Source organism: Amphiura filiformis, chromosome 1 (genome assembly GCF_039555335.1).
Source record: "Amphiura filiformis chromosome 1, Afil_fr2py, whole genome shotgun sequence".
NCBI classification, from domain to species: Eukaryota; Metazoa; Echinodermata; class Ophiuroidea; order Amphilepidida; family Amphiuridae; genus Amphiura; species Amphiura filiformis.
This window is the reverse complement of record NC_092628.1, coordinates 27,727,570-27,750,961: the sequence shown is the minus strand read 5'-3', so window position 1 is coordinate 27,750,961 and position 23,392 is coordinate 27,727,570. Positions and strand designations below refer to the sequence as shown.

The 23,392-nt window shown below is 35.2% G+C and overlaps 2 protein-coding genes across 9 annotated transcripts in view; one reads left to right on the top strand and one right to left on the bottom strand.

Moving 5' to 3' along the window:
- LOC140138510 (TBC1 domain family member 5-like) overlaps nt 1-4,860 on the top strand; it is a 142,003-nt gene extending 137,143 nt beyond the window's left edge. For all 8 annotated transcript variants that reach the window (XM_072160790.1, XM_072160468.1, XM_072160399.1 and 5 more), the window contains 2 exons: nt 3,203-3,282; nt 4,109-4,860. In XM_072160790.1, the coding sequence (XP_072016891.1) occupies nt 3,203-3,282; nt 4,109-4,531 (503 nt within the window). In that variant the 3' untranslated portion in view covers nt 4,532-4,860. The remainder of the gene's footprint in view (nt 1-3,202; nt 3,283-4,108) is intronic.
- Nucleotides 4,861-19,674: 14,814 nt separating this feature from the next.
- The window catches only part of LOC140138391 (uncharacterized), a 37,337-nt gene continuing 33,619 nt past the window's right edge, over nt 19,675-23,392 (bottom strand). Inside the window, 3 exon segments of the mRNA XM_072160324.1 lie at nt 19,675-20,111; nt 20,114-21,326; nt 22,290-22,445. Coding sequence (XP_072016425.1) covers nt 20,068-20,111; nt 20,114-21,326; nt 22,290-22,445 — 1,413 coding nt within the window. The 3' untranslated portion in view covers nt 19,675-20,067.

Here is a 23,392-nt window from a genome sequence, read left to right as displayed (position 1 = left end):
AAATTTCTATATCTAGTCAACTTTCATCTACATTAAACCGTCACCTTCATCCTGAGACAATTATGCCGCCTAAAGGAACACGTCAGTCGGCAAAAAAGATGACAGTTTCATCAGCTGAGCCGTCCGAGAAAGAGCTGCCGAATTCAGCAACTTTCGACGCCGATAACACAACCATGACAACGGACAGCGACAGTGATATTGTTAAAGCCGACTTGAAGAAAACAGTACGTGGCCTCCTTGGTAATGAAGAAACTGTAAAACCACTACTTCAAGCACTGCTGACCGGAATTCTTCAAAACAATGAGCTAATTGATGCGCTGGTTGAGGGTGTATACCAGAAAATCCAAACAGAAGCCATGCCAGCCATCAAACAGGAGATATATGATGCCACAACCATGGACATTAATACAAATAGTGAGAAGATTAGAAACCTTAAAGAAGAAATAGAATCCTTACAAACAGATAACGATAACCTAGAGAAGAAGTTAGACGACTTAGAGCAATACAGTCGACGCAACTGTTTGCTGTTACATGGCATCCCTGAACAGACGGCTGAAGATACTACCTCTGCATGCATCAACACCTTCAATGGAAAACTCGGGCTGAAGATCACCAGAGATCAACTTGAGCGCACTCACAGAATAGGTAAGCCGAAAACCTCAGAGGATGCCAAACCACGTCCAATCATCATAAAGTTCCTATCCTACGCCGATCGCGATAGTGTCTTCATCGTCAAGAGTAAACTTAAAGGCACTAAACTATTAATAACAGAAAGTCTCACGAACAGAAGAATGAACATACTTGAAAAGCTCAAAGCATGATGTACTCAGAGGATATCAAACGCGTATGGAGTCAAGATGGCAAAATCTATATAATTGACAATCGGAATATCAAAATATCAATTCTATCTGAATCGGACTTAAACGCGGTCTAAATACACCAACTACTCCAGTTGTAATGTTTTATCTACATTTACGCCCGCGTGCATTCGGACTTGTACAAACTGTCTGATTTGCTAAGTTTGTTTATAATGATACCATTACAATATTTATTTGCATTCTTTGTCGACATACAAGGTATGATTTTCATATACTGTCTTTCTTGTATTATATTATTGCTTAAAACTATATTATTTTTGTTCCTGTACATTGTTGTTTACATCAGCATTATCCACCATGTTTTCCCTATGTACATCTTGTTATATAAAATAACCAGGTGATTTGTCATCAGTCGCCCCTGCTTTGTTGCTCACGCCTCACCACACAACTTTCCTGTCCTGGCCAAGATTCATTCCATTATTACCTGATTAGCTGTTTTCTTTTAGTTCATTTTGTTTAGTTATTGCAATTGTCCTTTTTCAGTTCACATCTAGCTCATATTGATCTTTCGTTCTGCTCATTGACTCCAGTGGGTTTTCCTGTCCCTGGATTCCCACTTGTGTTCTCTCTCCGCATCGCTGCACTGATCAATCAATGTAGCTTTATCTTCTGGTTTATATATTCTCTTTTAGTTGTTTCTTGGTAACACTTGTTTAACCAATATTTATGATATATTTATGTTATATTTGCCTGATCTTCATGAGATAATTTAGTTATGATCAGTGCTGTGGTGATTTTTCAGGGTTGCTTTTTATTTGATTTCTCATGCATTAGGCCTCTTGGTTTTATTGCTCTCCTTTCATATTTAACTGCAACCTTGATTTCCCTCTGCACTGTGTAACTATTTGATTCCATTGCATGTGTTAATTATTTTTAATGCCAGTTAGTTTTTGGAATCATATGCTCTGTTTTGATTAATTTATATTTATGATATATTTATGTTATATTTACCTTGATCTTCATGAGATAAAGTAGTTATGATCAGTGCTGTGGTGATTTTTCAGGGTTGCTTTTTATTTGATTTCTCATGCATTAGGCCTCTTGGTTTTATTGCTCTCCTTTCATATTTAACTGCAACCCTGATTTCCCTCTGCACTGTGTAACTATTTGATTCCATTGCATGTGTTAATTATTTTTAATGCCAGTTAGTTCTTGGAATCATTTGCTCTGTTTTGATTAATTTATATTTATGATATATTTATGTTATATTTGCCTTGATCTTCATGAGATAATGTAGTTATGATCAGTGCTGGGGTAATTTTTCAGGGTTGCTTTTTATTTGATTTCTCATGCATTAGGCCTCTTGGTTTTATTGCTCTCCTTTCATATTTAACTACAACCCTGATTTCCCTCTGCACTGTGTAACTATTTGATTCCATTGCATGTGTTAATTATTTTTAATGCCAGTTAGTTTTTGGAATCATATGCTCTGTTTTGATAAATTTATATTTATAATATATTTATGTTATATTTACCTTGATCTTCATGAGATGATGTAGTTATGATCAATGCTGGGGTGATTTTCAGGGTTGCTCTTTATTTGATTTCTCTTGCATAGGCCTTTTGGTTTTATTACTCTCCTTTCATATTTAACTGCAACCCTGATTTCCCTCTGCACTGTGTAACTATTTGATTCCATTGCATGTGTTAATTATTTTTAATGCCAGTTAGTTTTTGGAATCATATGCTCTGTTTTGATTTATTTATATTTATGATATATTTATGTTATATTTGCCTTGATATTCATGAGATGAAGTAGTTATGATCAGTGCTGTGGTGATTTTTCAGGGTTGCTTTTTATTTGATTTCTCTTGCATTAGGCCTCTTGGTTTTATTGCTCTCCGTTCATATTTAACTGCAACCCTGATTTCCCTCTGCACTGTGTAACTATTTGATTCCATTGCATGTGTTAATTATTTTTAATGCCAGTTAGTTCTTGGAATCATTTGCTCTGTTTTGATTAATTTATATTTATGATATATTTATGTTATATTTGCCCTGATCTTCATGAGATAATGTTTTTTGGCTCAAGATCACAAAATTTGGCAAATTTCTTAGCATATTTTAGAACATTTTGGAAAAAAAGACCCATCTTTATATCAATTTTCACACAAAATGGACCATTCTTATACCAGAATGCCGATATTGAAACCTATTTCATTGGCATATCCCCATGAGTGAGTGATGATCAAGTGTGTATGTGGGTGCCACATGCATGCATATTATGAGCTTATATGTGTGGCTGTTTGTTGGTTTGTTTGCTTTATATCTCGGTTTGAAATTATCTAACAATATTAGTGTTGCATTTTTTATCTCTTATACAGTCCAAATTCAGGATGAATTAAACAGGCTCAAGTTAGCTGATGAGGATGAACTTTTGATTGCAATAGCTGGACTAAAACAGGTGAGAATGGATTTGTAAGACACAATACTGATATAAAATTGGATCGATTGAGGCCATATTTATTGGTCGAGCTATGAGTTTTAAAATATTGGACGAGACTTAGTCAAGTCCAAAATTTTAAAACTCATAGCGAGACCAATGAATATTGGGCGTAAAGCATCCAATTTTATCATTATTATGTGTTGGATCCAATATTTTCACACACTTGGATTCATCAGAACATAATAATGTAAAAACTCAATAGTTAGCATATGTGCTTACTATCGAGTGCTTTTGAAAACATGAAATTGTACCAAAGTCTGGCGCTTTACCAACTTGAGACACACATTTGCAGGTTTCGTATATAACTATGTGTATCGATGATTATGCTCAAAACCCTTTACACTTTTGTGGATAGGCACTTCATGTTTGCATGTTTTAAAAGCGCTCGATAGTAAGCACATATGCTACCTATCGAGTTTTTACATTAGAACAATAGAGATCAATTTCACAATTCAGTTGTATTTCAGTGATAATTTCAGCCTTATTAATTTCAGTGTTCATTTCAGATTTCAGTGCCTTTATTTCATAGTGCACACACGAAACCAGTTTAACTTACATCAAATGGACCTTTGTTTGCCATTTGTTGCTGAAAAAGAAATAAAGAACATCAGAGGGCAATATATATGCTACACTTTGCAGTGTAAGCAGAGGGTTAAACTAACCTCTTTGAACTGAGAGAATGTTGTAGGGAAAATGGCACAATTACATACTAATGTTGTAACGTTCGCTGTAACGGTAAAATTCAAATGAAATTGTGATTGCTTATTATTTCAATCTCCACAAGGTCAAAGATGTCCTCAAAGGCACACTGAAATTTGCTTGTGGTTTGGAAGAAGAAGAAATTATTATCAGTGATAATCATTTTCAAGAGGAAGAGGAGCTACGAGCTGCCAAGGCATCATCAGTCAAACACTGTGACCAATCACAGGAGACATTCCTTGACAACGACCCTGTATTGACCTCAGCGGTTGGGTCGCTAAACACCAACCAACATCAATCACACTCGGCTGTGTCTTCCAATGGTGATGATGAAAGCGAGAAGCTGCTGACATTTGATAGCCATTTCAATGAGTGCAATAATGTTGACAGAACTGCTGTCCTGGAATCTGGTAAACAGCAGAATGGACATGCTCAGACGGGGGTTGGTGAACAGAATGGACGTACTCCAAGTGATATCGACAACGATAATAGTGAAACTGCTGACTAGAGAGTGTATTGTGTGGGTGTATGTCTGGATATGAGGACAAAATGCTGAAAGTGAAGTATGTAAAAGGTGATCAGACGCTGGGCTATTCCTGTTGAAATCCATACACCCCCTATGGAAGACATGACCTTAATCTCCCACACAGGGAGTGAAGATTTCAAATGGAGACACTCATTCCATTCAGATAACCCCATTTGAAATTCATCTCCCAGTGTGGGAGATTAAGGTCATGTCTTCTATAGGGGGAATATGGATTTCAACTCGAATAGCCCAATTAGTAACAGGTTGATGGCCGGTGGTGTACTTATAAGTTTCCTAGTAAGTTGCTGGCCACTTGTATATTGTTTAGAGAACAAAGAATATATTAATGAATTGCATAAAACAAATATATACTGCCTTTCTTGTTAAAACTTCTGTCCCTCGTGTGAGATCAGTAGTACTGTTGATCTAACGATGGGCCCATAGTTTTAACCAGAACCTCTCATGGCTGTATATATTTGTTTATTCTATACTATAGACAAATGTGGTGGTCAGCAGCCAGTGGACCATACTGCGGTATCCTGCAGTCAGGAGCTCATGCGCAGTATAATCATGACTTTAATAAACCACACACTGATTGCAGCAATCAATGTCCTGCATGATATCAATTGTAGTGCCACCAAAAGAGGGTCAAGCATTGATTTTTGAAAGCAACCCCAATTTTTAAAAAGCAGGACTACTGCCGACCACTACCCACAACTCCATGCTTTGAGGTCATAAACGCAAATGATGCTACTGAGTGGTTGGAAAGCTTTGAAGCAAATACTTCTTGAAAACTATCCTGCCCCAAGATAGAGTGTCTAAGGTATACAAATGCTAAGTTTGTTAACTGCTGAATCTCATTGGATGTTGTTACCCTGCATGAACAAATGAGACCTTATCTCACAAAATGAGCGGATAGTCGCTAAGGAAGAAAAGGAGAGATGGTTCATTGATCATCCCAGAAAACAAGAGAATTTTTCATTGAAATATTGACTTTTAAATGTACCAAGTAATGGAGCAAACCCAGCAAGTTATATATCACTTCAAAGTTATATATATTCCAGAGATTATGAATCTGGACATCATCACTCAGAAATAAAAATGTGCACCTTTTTCTTATTTTATGGGAACATATCTCAAATGCCATATGTACATTATTTGGTTTTCATGTGTGTCAATTCCCATAGAATTGAATACCTGAGTGGAAGAAGGGCCCAACTCCATAAAAACTGTTTTTGAGATATTAAGTAAAAACTTAATATTTGGAAAAGTTTTATAGGCAGAATGTTTTCATCTTCAGAGGACCTTTAATACATGAACATACAACATTACATTCATTTGAAATTATATATGATGTTTCCATGGCAATGGTACAGGTCTTAATACGAGCTGGAGTTGGGCTCTTCTTCCACTAATATACTGCAAGTGCCAGTTTCGTAAGCAGATGTGTTATAAATAGCTACAGAAATTTGGTAATTATCCATTAATTGCACGTATGTAATGTCTCGTAATATGCTAGCCATAAAGTTTATTGTAGTGAAAAGCAGATTTCATGGATGATCAAAATTCCTCTTTAACCCAATATTTGTGGAAGAAGGGCCCAACTCTATGGAGTTGGGCCCTTCTTCCATGAAAATCATGATTAAGTGTACATGGAAGACTATTTAGAGAGTGAATTTTGGCTCATCTTTCACACACAAGGAAGAACAGTCTGGCAATAAAATGCTGGTCAAACTCATTTTTGTAAAAAATTGGGGCCCTTCTTCCACTCAGGTATTCAATTACATTATGGACTATGAGGAATTTTATTTCTTTTTTGTTGTTGTTGGTGGAAATGCTTTATTACAAATTATGGAGAATATAATTTTAATAATAATATAATATGAGGCAGCATGTGACCATACTGGTATTTTCATATTCATCATTAACTTCCCTACATTTATGTGACAGTAAATTCAGCTCATTACTGCACTCCACTCCAATGGTTCCATTGCTGCACTGATTTGAAGGAATTGTAACAACTTTACCTGTAATATAATCCTAAACCGAGACTTTAGTCAAGAATAGCACTGTTTTACTGCATTTGTCAGTTTTATTGAAGTAGGTTGTTAATTACAGAATAAACCAAAATATTGATGAATCATTTATAAACATAAATTTTGAATGTTTATGAGTACAATGGTAAGAATATTTACATGAGGTGAAATATGGACTGTTCCATTCAACGAGGGTTTGCTGAGTTGAATGGAACAGTTCATATTTCACAGAATGAAAATATTTTTTCTATTGAACGAATAAAAACATTCAATATTTGTTTTATATAACTCGTAATAAATTTCTTTTCTTCCACTTTGATAAATCTGCAGGAAAACAAAATAAATTAAAATATATATAAACTATATTTATTTTAGAAGCAACACTCACACATGTAATTGGCGAGTGGAGGTAGTAACCATACGCTCATATTTGTCTTTTTGCAACTGCATGACACTACAAATAGCAAAATTAATAGTGATTGGCCAATCAAATGACAAGAATCTTTGTATGAGTTATATAAACATCAATGCTCTCAACATTTTGAGCGCCTATCCTAATGAAACTAGATTAGGGCGTTTTTTTACACATTAAAATGGTAATTATAAGAATTGCAAATAAAACTAACATTTTCAGAACTGTTAATTGGTGAACAGTTATATAAAATATCCCCTAAACAGTATTTCATTTGATTTAAGCATGCCACTAGATTTTCTTTTTGTATAGTTGTTTTTATTTTTCCTGATTTTTCTTTCATAGCTTCCAAAATTGCTTGTCACATGGCAATGCAGAATTCAAAGGTCCAAATGTAATAATTATACTGTTGCATAAAATTGCATAGAAAAAAATGAGTTTTCAGTAGTGCTCAGATTGTACAAATGAATAGTATATATACGAAACATAGATTATAAACCAAAAATTTGTAAATGTATACATAACAGATTATTTTACGAAAACAAGGAAGTATTATATCAAATGCAGACTGAAAACTGTGGAGAAACACAGCCATTTCTACACAAAATCTCATCAGACGCTGGAACTTACATAGATATATGTATAATGTTACAAAATATGTAGTGATTCACTAGAGGTTTTGAGAATTGCCTTTGTGAGGCTGATATTTTGGGCTATTCCAGTTGAAATCCATACACCCCCTATGGAAGACATGACCCTAATCACCCACACAGGGTGTGTAAATTTCAAATGGTGATTCCATTGTGTGGGAAATTATGGTCATGTCTCTTCCATAGGGGTGTATGGATTTCAACTGGAATATGTGATTTCTTGAAATACCCGCATCATTCTAAGCAGCCACAAAGTATAGTGGTGTACATCATCGAAAGAAAACACTACACTTGTTGTGACTGCTCTTATGATATGGGCATAAAGAAACAGGGAAAAACCTGTTCTATGGGTGGATGGACCTTTCAAATACATGTAGGGTCGATGGGCATGATCCCTGTACAAAAAGGTATACCTGTTCCAGATGGTGATTAAATTTGATTTTGATGTCATAAATTACTGGATGACAAAGATTGTCTACTCATATGTTTAATCCACGTATATTTGTATATTGGGTATTTTGTAAAAGACACTTGCCACATTGTCAACCAAGTTATAGTCTTGGTTTGGATTTCATAGGTCAAAAATATGCTTACCTGTAATTTTTCAAGTCAAAACCTGATTTCACTCATCTTTACAATACATTATAATTTGAATACATCATCATATACTTTGACTTCCATTTACAAATCAGCTTTATGAAATTCACCCCAAAACTTTGGTTTGTATTTTCAAAAGTTGTGTTTAAAAAAATAGTTATAAATGTTTATGTTCTATAAACAGTATGATGTTTTTTCTACCTTCCCTGTAACAGGTTTACAGTAGCCCAGTGTACAGAATGTGGTCATATTTCATTTTTACTATTTTTCACCTTAGCAAGGCAGGGATGTCAGTGCACATATTGGTCACTGCTCCAATTTGTGAGCATTTGCTCAAATCACTGGCATGCACAAGCACATATTTAAAGACAATACATTACATAGATGTGAGTGCAAAACAGCTGCTGAATGTGTTGACATCACTGCTTCTCCAAAGACGAAAAATGGTATAGTTCTGTTTTAAGTTTTTGTTAAAATGTGCAACAACATCAACAATTTCAAGCAAAATTAAGTTGTATGTTTGAGAAGAATGGGAATAAAAGGTTGTGCTGTGAGTGACGACTCAAGAAATCACACACAACTTTTAAGCTTAATAACCAAAATAGTACTATTGCATTAGTACTGAACTATGTAACTCTGGGAGACAAGAAAAAATGAAAAATGCACTTGCAAAATTTGAAATCATTCGGGTACAGATTCAAGAACAAAAATATATATTTACAGTGTAAATTGTCACGTTTAAGTCAATATTGTATTTCAAAACTAATTTGTATTTGTAACTAAATTCTAAACACAACAAAAACCAGTTTATCAAAAATTGACTTCTTATTTATCATTATGATGGAATAAGAATATATATTTGTACCAAATGTTAATTAAATCATGAGAAAATTCATGTGCATATTACAATATATTCATCAATGTCAATTAGACACACAATTAATTCAATTTACTTGTACTAATATATAAATAGCCAAAACTAATGTTATACATACAAATAAGTACATTTCTGCACTTTTTTTGGTCGTCCGAAGGAAAAGACCTTATGGCATTACGAGTCATGTGTCAGTGTGTGGGAGTTGGTGGGTGTGTGTTTTGTCCATCAGCAATTTGTTCTCATATGAACAGATCAAATCCTATTCCAACCATTATTATGTTTTGATGAATCCAAGTGTGTGAAAATATTGGATCCAAAACATAATAATGATAAAATTGGTTGCTTTACGTCCAATATTTATTGGTCTCACTGTAAATTTTAAAATATTGGACTTGACTACATCTCAATATTTTTAAAACTCATAGCTCGACCAATAAATATGGGCTCAATAGCTGCACTATGGGAACCATCATCTATTGGTGGTGCTCAAGGTCGTCATGCTGAGGTGAATTTAGGTCTTTTGAGGTCAACATATAAATAGGCTGAAAATAAAAAAAAAAGTGTTTCACAAAAAAATAATTTTCACATGAATATTTACTATGCGTGGTGTTGACTAAAGTTTGTTTGGCTAATATAAGTTGTTACTGGGCACATCAATAAAGTCCCAACTCATGCTCGCGAAAATTCACATAAGCATGCGCCAGTCACGCATTACACAACGCACCACAGCATAAGCATTGCACCCAACTGCGTGCATGCCAATCTATATTAATACATGGTGTTATGAGTCTTATTTTTTCCGCCTTATATAAACCAAACAAACTTTACCCATGTCTTCGGACGACCTATCTGGGACCGCTGTCCCTATTTTTTAATGTATAAACATGTAATCTTGTTTCTCAAATGACAATTTTATGCTAATATGTTACCAGTTACATGTTTCCAAAGCAATAGGTATATGATTTATTCTTCTGGATGCCAAAGGATAAAAAGAAGAAATAAAGTGGCATGAAATTAAGAAAGATCAGGCTAAATAATTAGTTGCTAAATTCTGATATTTGAGAGGGGAGGGAATGCAGATTCAAAGTTTATGTGATGTGACCTCTGTCCATATATTACATGTAGGAAGAGTCGTATAGTATTCACTAACACAAGTGTCAAATCTTTGTATCAATGTGATTGTAATAAGTGCAAATTATTGCAATCCGAGACTAGTTTGCGTCTGACTTGTTCAACCTCGCCACGACCCTTATGTTTGAAAGTGCCAAATTAACCATGCACACTGTTATATACCGTCATATTCAGAAACTCAAATGACCACAACAACTCCTGAACAAATCGTGTCAAAGTTTGATATCATGTCCGAGTTTGATTGACAGGTGATGTCAGACGTAAACTAGTATATTTATCTCTGGCTCTGATTATACACAACCAGATTTTGTTTATTTGGTAGGGGACCCATTATCTAATAAGCTACTCACTTTATACTACTTACTCATCTCTTGACTCATTTCGATGGTTGCTCATGATTACTTCCACTCTCCCATCCCAGCAGTCATCTTCAAGTTACACATTGAGTAAAAAACTCCTAAGGACAACAGGCTGTTCCAGTTGAAATCCATACATCTCCTATGGATGGCATTATCTTAATTTCCCCACTGGGGATGCTTATCAGGTAACCTCATTTGAAATTCACATTACCTGTGGGAGTTTAAGGTCGTGTCTTCCATAGGGTGTAAGGATTTCAACTGGAATAGCTCAACACAACTAACATCCATCTCATAAGGCTTTATTGGAAGTTGATTATTCACATTACTGAAATTCTGCCAGTGGCTCAAATCTTGTGATTTTTGGAATGCATCACATATAAAAGATAACATTCATTTTGCCTTGATACATAAAATGTGTGCCACTTTCGATATTTGGACACCTGATACAGTGTTTGGCACAAGCATCTTGAATTGATTGTTTCTTTCCAGTGATAATACTTTGCTGTGGTGTACATACACCTCGTCTACCCTTTAGTTTAATAATGCTGTGTCATGTCATGTCAATTCCAGAAGCAAGGATTTGGACTGACCAAGGTATTAGGTGGCAAGAATATATATTCATATTGATTGAACAAAGATTATGATTGAACGAGTAAAAAACTCCTAAGGACAACAGGCTGTTCCAGTTGAAATCCATACATCTCCTATGGATGGCATTATCTTAATTTCCCCACTGGGGATGCTTATCAGGTAACCTCATTTGAAATTCACATTACCTGTATATATTCATATTATGTAGAATATTTTCAATATGGGTATATCACCTTCAGAAGATGTGCTTCTCTCCACTTAAAATTGAAATGTTGAACAAGTAAGAAGTGTACTCTCATATGTGACACGATCTGGTCCATGGGGGCCAAAGGAGGCATTTTGAAAATTGAGTTGCTGTAATTATTACATTATACAAACAACAGGCTATTTACTGAAAACACCAAAGGTCTAACATACTTGGTTCTAAAGTTATGAAGTTTTTTGATGCCTACTTTCTTATGTATTTTATTGTTTTTTTACTCCATATTTTTACCTTTATCTCAGTTTCAAATTTGCCGCCTTTGGCCCCCATGGACCAGATTGTGTCACATATAATAAAAGGTTTTATGGGTAACTCAACCGCGTAAAGGCTGTACCAGTTGAAATCCGGTACCATACACCCACCTATGGAAGACATGTCTTAATCTCCCACATAGGGAGTGTAGATTTCAAATGGAGTCACTCATTCAGGTAACCCCATTTGAAATTCACACTCTATGTGCAGAAGATTAAGGGCATGTCTTCCATAGGGTATGATTTCAAGTGAAGTAGCCCTATGGATTTGCATTCATGATCTTCATAAAGAGAAGTGCAAAAGAAATAGAGGCCCTGCATGAAATTATCGTTTGGCTCCAAACAAAGGATTTGAGCCGGTGTCCTTCACCGTAGTTATGGCGGAGCGCAGTCCATTCAATCAAATGTTGTCATCAACCTATTTGATCGTAGTGCAGGGTTATGTGTGTGAGACGAACTGTCACGGTAGATTGCAATCATGCTTTTGTTGAATGCATTTGAGTAGTCCGCCATATTTACGGGATGATACGTCACATGCAAGGCCTCTATAGAGTACTTATGTTGACCATATCTAAAAATTAGGGACAACTGATAATGTAATAACATCACATTGGTAATGTAAGACCAGCATATTTTGTTTTGTAACCACCTCACAGTGTACTAGATCCTGTGCCTACCATGACATATGTGCCCATCCACCACAAACTGGTCGTAAAGTCGGCATTTTCCATTTTGAGATACAATCAAAAACAGTAATTGGATTTTTATGTTGAATATACTAGGAATTTGACCTTTGATGAACTATAACTAGGGATAACCATCAAAATTTCATGTTGACCCTATTGCTACAAAAGATTGTTTTCTGAGTAGAACTAATCAACAGAAGTATTTTGGTGGTTAAATGGTCAAAATCGGTCAAAAACTTTTGAATTATGAATTATCAAAGTTTCCCATTCTGACCGGTCATTGGAACGAAATAAAATGACAAGGTCCAAAAATAGCAGTTAGGAGCAAAATTGGCATAAGCATATATTTACCTTTATATATTTCTTTATTTTAACATATTTGCAAACATGAAACAAGCATATTGTGAAAGTATCAAAGGGTTTCTTATGAAATGGCACTTAACTAGTCACTGGCATAACTTATTTTTTCAAACCAAGGCATTGAAATCATGCATTTAGAGGACATTTACCAAAAATCATCCAAGATAGCCGATATGGCACAAAATCAAAATTGCACTAAGTAGGTGAACTTTTTTTCACAACCAAGAATTTCAATGTTATTGGGTTTAATATGACCAATTAGTAGGTGTATGTAAACAAAATCTTAAGTTTTGAAGGTCATTGACTCATTCACAACAATAGAGATTATCCACATCATGCTCATGTGTATTCCTGTAGTATTCCTCATTCAAACCAAAGTAGCACTCAATACATTATGAGTATCTTTGTTCAAACCAATTCAATGCTTGACCTCGGAGTTACCTGCATGACTATCATGGGCTATTTTGAAACAGTTATGGTTGCACATTCAGGTACTTCTTTTGAAAGTCCTAAACAAGGTATAGCCAGCAGCAAGTTGTAGATATTATAGGCCTAAATATAAGAAAACGTTTAGGGTTAAGATCAGGTGAACAATACATCGAATGAGCACGAAACTTCACATATATGTTCAGAAAGGTGTCTTCTTAACATGATTTGAAAGGAATATAAAAATTCCAAAGGGAAGCTGGTGATTTAATTTGTAACTCGAGATCTACTTGTTCAATTTTTTAACCTTTTTTACAGAGGGTATGATAGAGGTATTACTGGCAACTCTGCCAAATTACAGCTCAGTAGGCCACGTTTTTCACCTGATCTTACTGATTTGAATATTTTGTGCCATTCTTGAGCAGTGCTAAACTCAGCCACTGGCAATTAAGCGCACTGTGGCGATGGACCAATTTTGACTCGCACTTACAGAAAAACAAAATAAGTTATGTTGCTGTAATTTGCAAGATAGTTACAAAATATAATTGGCAGTAACTTCCCCAAATTTTACAGAAAAATATTGAAAAATAAAAGAATGAGATCAATTTAGAAATGTATGTGCAAGCAGTGCACAGTTGAGCTCCCTGCATGTCTATGGGAGTGTTCTAATCAAGTTGATGGTTCATTGGTCATCCCTACTATAACTTCACTTCCAGATGTCCAATGAAGCTGGTTGAGGTGTCATTTTGAAGCTGAAAGTGAATTCTTTCAAAATCTGCAATAAACAGAAAATGATCTAGAGCCGACTTTACTACCACTTTGTGGTGGATGGTCACATATTGCTGTACATTCCAATTAATGTTATAGACGAGTGTATTTCACATTTTATACATAATGTGTAGTTGTAATGACAAGGGAGATATGATAGACTTTTTGAAATATGTGAAGAAAGACAAACTTTTATGAAATGGAAAATATTTCATTAAAAATGCAATCATTTTTTAGAAACATTTGCTTATTGTATTTTTATTTGTTTAGGAAGCTAATGAGCATGTATGCATGTATGTTTGCGTTGCATGTAAGATATTATAGTACACCTCTTACATAATTCATGTGCTAATGGTGCCAATTAATTGGTCTATTGCGTATGACACAATAAAAATAGATTCAGCTACAACAGGCCGATCTACTGACTATATTAAATGGTTAATATTTTCTGCTATTTCCTATACATCGTCAATCCCAGCGTGTCAAAGTTTTGCACCAGAATTAAATTGCATATCAGACCTCTAATATTTTCACTGCGATGCTACTTTTTAAAAATGAATCTTTTTAAGCTTACTGTAACTTGGAATTTTGGAATGATGGATCAATGAAGAATGGTAATATTTATTTGAATTAAGATAAATGAATACCATTAGCTCATAAATATGTAAGAGGTAGGATAAAACAAATACTACATGGTCAGAGAAAATATGTCAAACTGTTTTTCTCTCGGTTCTGGCTACGGGCCTATCACCCTTCACCCTCCAGGTTAGGGGTGATAGGCCAATAGCCATTACCTTTGGAAAAAATAGTTTACCCCATTTCCCTCTAACCGTGTAGTATTTGTATAATATGATATGTAAATATTCCTGTCATTGTTGCAGTGATACTACATGTTCATTTCATGGCATAGAATAGTCTGCCTATGTCCCCAATATATCACAACAGGGCATTGTGTGATATAAATAGTTACTACTGTCCTGTGAGGAGTAGACAAATATTGACTGCTGTATTCGGGGCATGGTTAAAATTATAGGCCCAAGGTGATCTCAAAACCATGCTTGCGCCGAGGGTCATATAGCATGATTTGGAGATCACAGCGGGCCTATAATTTTAACCATGCCCTGAATAAAACAGTCAATATTTGTTTTATATACCTCATTATTATGGATTTTTGTCATCTGATTGGTTAAAAGGCGTATTTTAATGCTCATAGGCCATGGTAAAATTTACAAAGAAAGTTTTTTGTTATGAACCGGGGGAATAGTCTTTAAAAGAATAGTTCAGTTTTTAAGTAATTCTGAAAAAGGAGGGCATAGCTAATTCAATGACTGCACATTTATCCAATCAGATGACAGGAATCTATGAGGTATATAATAACACAAAAATTCCCTTCAGTGAAATGTATGACACATTCATGCGAGTATTTTTCTTTTCCTTTATTAAATGACAGGAATATTTTCATATCCTTATTAATAATAAAACTTGTTATTTGGGAAACTATGCAAAATATTGCCCTTTGTCAACTGGGGACTGCTGGCCTGCATTTTTCACTTGACTTCCAGTCTTTTGGGGAAAGGGGTGCAAAAATATGCAATTCTTTTGTTTTCTTACAAAAATCTAAACATCCTATACTTAAAAGTATAGGCTAAGATATCACTGTTAGTTTTGCTAGTTTCTGTTAATTTGGGTAATAAGAAGAGTGACAAATATGTTTCCAAATATATGAATATAAAAAATTATAGACCAAGTCTTGATCTTCTAAGTATACAAAAAGTACCCTAACAATGCATGTTTTTGGTCCCCATTTTGGCCCGTTCCAAAATTGACCAAATATTTAAATTTTGTCTTTTATTGCCAATTTGGTTCAACAAAAGTATTAGGACATAGCTGTTTTATTTGACAAACCAGGATAATGTTTTTTTAATCCCCCAAAATGGTATTTTTCTGGAATCGGGAGTAGCGTTTTAGTTTATTCTGACTTTGACAATTGAATGAGACCAGCAAGTGTTTGTTTCTTACTTCAACATTTTATTTATTAATCTTTTAATCAACAATACAAAATAATTATTACCACACAGATAGATTATTAATTAATGTAATGTAACATTTTTTTTTTTTTTTTTATACTTAATGGTTTAGTATTGTTTTACTGTTGGGTGCATGGTTAGCAAGAGTGGAACCCATAGGGTTGCACACCTGTACATCGCTTTACATAAGGCAAAAAAGTGTATGTTTGGCCTCAATTGACCGACTCTAATTTTGAAAAATGTGAAAAACGTTTTTACTGTACAAAAGAATACCGACCCTAATTTCTGAAAATCCAGAAACACTTTTTTTTACTAGTCTATATTTTTGCATTTTAATTGACCAAAATAAATGTACATGTGTTTAAACAAAATCTGTTATTTAAAACCTGCTTTAACATGTAAATGAAGTATCACCAAACCATTACACAATATTTAGGCAACTACATGTATTTAACCAATTAGAGATTTTACTTGATAATGTAAAAAAAAGCTTTTATTTTTCAAACCAAGTGAGGCCAAACATACACTTTTTTCTTAAATGGGCTATTCTAATTGAAATCCATACATCCCATATGGAAGACAGGACCTTAATCTTACATAAAGGGGTGTAGATTTCAAATAGAGTCACTCATTCAGATAACACCACTTGAAATTCACACACCCTGTGTAGCTCTGTGTGAAAAAGTTAAAGTCATGTCTTCCATAGGGGGTGTATGTATTGCAACTGGAACTGGTCCAATTTCTTGAAGCTTGGCTAGTGGACAAGCTTCCTAAGCCAGCAGGCTAGCCCTACCAATGCGGATCAAGTTTATTGATTTATCTTTCTAATGGCGATGTACAATGTAAAATTGTGAGCACTGGTATTTACTAATTGGCTTAGGAAGCCTGACCACTATGCTTCAAGAAAACCGGCCCTTATAGACTTACTGTTTAACTGGCTAGTGAGTTTCTCAGGTTTTTAAACTAACATTTTTACATTTTGAAAATGCTAATTGTTGCCAGAAAGTAACCAATGGCAGCGGAAGCAACAATTTATTGAGTAACAAACAAATTTTGTGCCGATTTTACTGGGACATTTGCACGCAAAGCACATGCAAATTGTCAATTTCAGACTATTCTAACCCAAAATGAATTTTGATGTGAAGTGTCAAAATTTGTGCAATTATACTAGATTTTGGTCCAAAATAATGGCGTTTTGGGGGATGCAAAAATGTTGGGTGGAAGTGTTTCCCCCATCTCCCCGCCTATGAAAGTAACCCAGCTGATTCCTATTTAGAAATGTACCCTTATAGTAGTAATCCTTTTTGAGGCTCTCTTTGTATATCATTATTAAAGTTCATTGAACTCAAATGTATGATACAAAATGCAAAAACTCTTCATCCAGCTGTTATTATTTAGATTTATTTAGTAGATTTCCAATCTCAGTTGATATTCTATTTTAGATATTTTACAAAGGAACCGTCTCAACTATGGGCAGAAATAAAAACATATATTCAAGCAGTCCAGGTCATTGATATTTACAAAGTATTATAAAAATATATAAAACAAGGCATTGTTAAAGTTTGAAACTGCATAGACTGGTTAATATTACTCTTAAAATTGTGCATCTTTTTGTATTAAAATTGTATCGAAAAAAATTTTCCACCACATTTTGTAAGTCCCCATGTCAACTATATTAACTAAAAGATGCACATAATAGGCCTAGTAATAGGTTCACACCAAAGTGGCTTATACACCCCACTTTCTTTTGTACTGTACCAGATGATCTGTCTGTACTATTTTTTATGTAACAGGTTAATAGTTTAACAAATGGTTATTAAAGAAATAGGATGATTCATGCTTTTGTAGCACTTAAACATATTTTTATAGGATAAGCAAATATGTGCATTAAATAGCATTATTACTTCATGGGATATCTATAAGAGTGTATGAATACTTAGCAATGCAGGTTCTACTCCCCATTCCAGAAAAATACAGAACTAATTTTTTAGGATAAAAAAAATATTATCAAGTTCTGCCAAATGAAACAGCTCAATCCTAATCATTCATTTAGTCCTAACTGGAGATAAAAGAAAAAGTTCACTATTTTTCCAATTTCTTGAAAAAAGAGCCAAAAACATGCATTTTCGGCATGTTTTTTGACAATCGAGTCACAAAAATCAAAGACTTGGAACAAGTCTAAGCATTCAAAATCTTGAGTATATGCTGAAATTTTGCTCTAATTTTCACTTTTTTTGTGTTACTTGGTTATATGGTTGGTTATTGGAATGAAACATGTCTTTTTAAAAATTAGAATGCATAAACTGAAATTAGTCTTAGTTTAAGTCTTTGGGCTTGATTATCACAGCATACGAAAAACACCCTAAAATCGCATGTTTTTGGCCCTTATTTACAAAAATTGGCCAAATATTAAAATTTTACTGTTATTGCCAGTTAGGATTTAGCTATGTTTCATTTGGCAAAAGAGAATAATATTTTTTTTATCCCAAAAAATTAGTTCTGTATTTTTCTGGAATAGGGAGTAAGGACACGGTTGCCTAAGTGAACTACTGCAGTATACCCTTTATGTTTGAAGCACATAATGAGCAAATGTTATGAAAAACAAAATGCTTGTTTTTTTTACTGCAAGCCTAAAACTGAATTTCTATCCACAAACTTGCATGAACCCTGATGTTAATACCTTCTTTTCACAAAAAGCCCACAAAGAATTGCACATGTTTTTCAAACATAGTGGTATGTCATGCGTTCACGTGTGCAACCTTGTAGGGCTACGTAGACTGTTTTTAAAATGCAGGTTAGTAAAGCACTAATTGTCTTCTATAATAGTCCTATTGGCTTTCTCGAGACAGTAGCATCCTTGTGTGATACAAGGGCGGTGCATCTGTAGCATGCGATGTGACGCAAAGTGATTATGCACTACAGATACACTGCCCTTTGATTGAGCATGTATCACACATGGATGTTACTGTCTCGAGGAAGACACAATGGATCATAGAAGGCATATCGTGGTACTTTAATTTCTTTACATATACTGCACACAAAATATATCTGTACAAAAGCAATATCTTAAAGACACTAATCTTAAATTATGAAACTGAGAAGCCAATAGATGGAGAATGTTGTTCTACATAATTATTTTGATACATCGTTCAGCATGATACAACTTTATTTTCCCAAATTATATCAATTTAGGTGGTAGGAATCACCCTGAAGGAGGAAATATCGGGATATAAAGTCACATCGTGCCAAATGAGGTATCAAAATACACAGAACTAATATAACTTATCTATCTATTGATTACTCTATTTGGTATAATTTAGGTTGAGTGTCTTTAAGATATTGCTTATGTTTTAAGTGTACAGATACTTTTTGTAATAAAATGTAATTACTAAATTAAAAAAAAAAATTAAAAATCGGTAAGCTTCCCCCTCATACATAAACTTGATGGCTGCTAACTTAATACTTGGGCAGTGTATTAATTAATTAGAGTTGTGAACAAAGAGGCTTGTCCAAACAAAGAGGCTTATCCACAGGCACTGTCAGATTATTTTGACATGCACCGTAGCATTCAATTTTAAGCATGTTTTTGCGATCCGTATGTAATGCATAATTGTGGTGATCGAGCAGTTAGAAACACGATCTACAAACCTGGGTGAGTATGAATTCTCATATTTGTTACATTTATCACTTGGTTTTGGACCTCTACCAAAAAAAAAAGTTCACTATTTTGGTGCCCAAGTCTGACAGTTCAATTTGACCAGATTACCATAGCGCTACCTTGGAGTGAGTATGCACAAAACAAGTAAGATCAGGTCTAACTTTAGACCTGGTCTGACTATAGAGGTTAGACTAGACTTAGGGAGGGATCCCTTTAATGTTTTTTTCCCTCCTTAAAAAGTCCAAAAAAATCAAATCAAACAATTTAATATAAAGCTACATGTATATGCCTTTAAAACAGGATCTACAATATTATAGAATAAGGTATATAAATACCAAAATGTTTCTTCTCTGTAGAACTAACCTTAGACCTGGTCTAACTTGCTTTGTGCATACAGACCTTTTAGTGTAACCTTGGTGGTTGTGAATTAGTGCATTTCACAAGCATTGAGTCCCTCAAATTCATGCTTTTACCAGTAGCAATATTTTCTCTCAAATCAGGACTTGGTTCTGGAAATGTGTCAAGAAATGTTTTCCTTGAGTCAGTCTCAGTGAAAGAATTCTGCATTTTTAGCAGCTTAGTCTGCTGTCTTGGCCCACTTGGAGAACCAGGGAACCAATCGAATCGTGGGTCTTGCGTATCGGCTGGGTTATAATGACGACCGTCAACATACGGGTTGTAGGCTAGGTCTAGAGCAGCAGGGGAGTATAGATTTGACGTCTTAGTGGGATCAGATGGTGTAGGGTTTGCTGTAGTAGTACGCGAGATCTGTAATGGGGCGTCTCCTCCTCCAGTTGCTATTTGGGCTGTGTTAGATATGCTGACACCACTCCGCAAACCAGTCTTACGCTTCGACGTCTGCTTGGTGTCAAACATGGTAGGTAAACTTTGAGTCAGGTCTTTCATGTTATACATATCAGTGTCTAAAGTTTTCAAAGTTTTCACTTTATCAGGACAATAACTGTGCGTGTATGAAGACTGAGCAGCTGGCTTCTGGTCTTGAGCAACCGATTTCTCAACTCGAGGGCGCTCGTTCAACAGCTGACTCTGCGTATATTTGGGCATGACGTATGGATTCTTACCAGGAACTCCTGCAAACTGATATTCTCTGAGATATCGTGGATCAATCTCAATTTGATTTTTCAATTGTTCACGAATAATCTCCTCTTGTTTGCCCTCTTGAAGGTACATATCAGCTGTCACACCAGTTTTGTGGTAGTCCCAAGGCTTCACGTAATCATATTCATACGGGTTATCGCCATCATAATAAAATGGTGGCTTGGTGCTGTAGATTTTATGCAGCGTGTCATAGTACACTGCTGGTTGCAATGCAGGTGATGTATATTCCACTTTACGCTTGAGTTCTCGCAAATCATCATGATGTTTCTGCTCCTCGGCTTGCTTCCATCTGGTTCGTTCCGTCAAAGCTTTGATTTCTTCTTTGTGCCTCTGTGCCATCTTCTTCAAGTAGCTTCCTTCAGCTTCTGCTTTCTGTTGCTTCTCAACCTCCTTCTCAGGAGTGAATGGAAGACTATTTTGGGGATTGAGAGCTTCTTTCTTCTCTTGCAGTTTTTGTAGGTGTTCATCAGGGTGTTGTTTGGATTGCAGATTGAGCCATTCCTTTGTGAAGATTGGATCTTGGAAGCTGTCACGGGTTTCTGATGGCAGGTTCTTGTGCTCTTTGACCTGGAAAAAAGAAAGCAAGGAATTAATTTCAAATAAAATGCTTGGTAGATGTAAAAGGATGGTTAGATTTTGAGGGTTTTGATCATGGTTTTAGCTAGAAATTTAGGTTTACCCATCATTTGAATAAAATTGCCTGTCTTAATTTGACCGTTACAACATTTACCAGACTTATACAGCCCGTTGAGGTCAATAGCCATTCTTAAAACCTACAATTATAATTTAGCATCTGTCAAAGGCATTAATTTTCCCCGTCCCAGGAGAAAACTCCCCATCTTAAATGACTAGCTAAGACATTGGTTTTGATGGTTTTTGTGCATCTTTGAGAGAGAAGGCGAAGAATAAATTTCGAAATAAAACACGTTTGTGGGTTATAAAAGGATTGCAGAAAAAGTGTATGTATGTATTAAAAACCTGTTGCTGGGTTATGATAGCGAAAGTGGACTTTTTTGTGCCTTATAGTTCATTTGTTACTTATTTATTTATACAGTGATGGCAGGATATTATTCTGTATTTCTAAAAGGGCAATTTTTGTTAGCCATATTGGGTATGAATATATATATATCTTTTTAATGTAAAAGAGTAAAAAACTCACTCCTCCAAGAGAGAGTGAGTTGGAGAGTGAGAAGAGCGAAAACCGAAAGAGTGGACACCCCTCTTTCAAGGTATGATATAAAAGGGACATTTCTAGCCTTTTTTGAATAATTTCCTTTATATCATACCTTGAAAGAGCTGGTTTCCACTCTTTTAGGAGTGATTTTCACTCTTTTAGGAGTGCTTTTCACCCTTTGAAGTGATCATTCTTTTGGAGAGTGAGTTTTTTAATCTTTTACATTAAGAGAGTATGTTGCGAGTTGTCAGCCAAAACAAAAGTTCCAAATTACATTAAATGATGTTTTGCTTACAAAATTTATACTTTTTCTAACAACCAAAACATACAAATAAACAAGCAAACAGGCCCCTTACCTGATCCATTTCAATCTCAATCTTTGGAGACCATGGAACATACACAATACGACCATCTTTGATGACACACCTGACCATCTGATTGGGACCAATCAGCCGAGAAATTCTTCCATCAAATGGACGTGGGGGCATAAAGGTGGGATAGGAACGAGGACGCTGTGAAAAGGAGAGAAAAAGAAGACAAAGAATTTACATCAGTAATTTTACAAATGTTATTTTTAATACTTCATGATTAAATCTCAAATCTTGGGATGATCTTAAGTCATGTCATCATGGAGTCCTTTCATCTGTAAATAAAACATACCCTCTAATTTTCTGGAAATAATATGTAGGTAATTAGCAGGCTAAAAACAAATTATCTGAAAAATGAATGATTGTAGATTGAGTTAATGAACATATGTTATATTGACGAAAAAGGGTATAACATACATAATTTTAACTTTCTGAAGTTGTATTATGCTCTCTAACCACAATTCACCCAGACTCTTTATAACCCAGACTCTTCATTACTCATTCCAATAGGAGCAATAGCATACTGGGACCACCATGCTGTTTTCTATAGCCTTTTTAGAGCATTTTATTTAAAAGGTGTCCCATAAATGTATGCCAAATATTGCCCGCACCCCCTTTTGACCGGTTGCCTACCCCATAAATTGTACCCTCCCCAGAGCTCTTAATTATTGCATAGTCTCTTATTGTAGTCAGTTTTTTGTGCTTTGTCATGGGGAGGGGGTGCACATATGTGTGCATGTCTGGTGGGGAGTTGGGGTGTGTGCAGTAGTGTAGCTCGGATTTTTCTTGGGAGGAGGGGTGGGGTGGATTGATGCATGTTTGACTAGTTTTCCTTTGTAATTATGCAAATGTTACAAAGAAACAACTCTACAACTGGATGGAGGGGTGGGGACCCAAATAACCAATTTTGTCAGAGATGGGGGTTGCTGCCAGGAGCAACTGGGATTGTGTGTGTCATATTGATGGATTGAAATGAGCAATTCAAACAACAGATCATTTTGCTTGACTTGTTTATGATAAAGCAATATAGGTACTCAGGGGCGGATCCAGAAATTTTTGATAGAGGGGGCGCCTTTTGGTCGATGACGAAA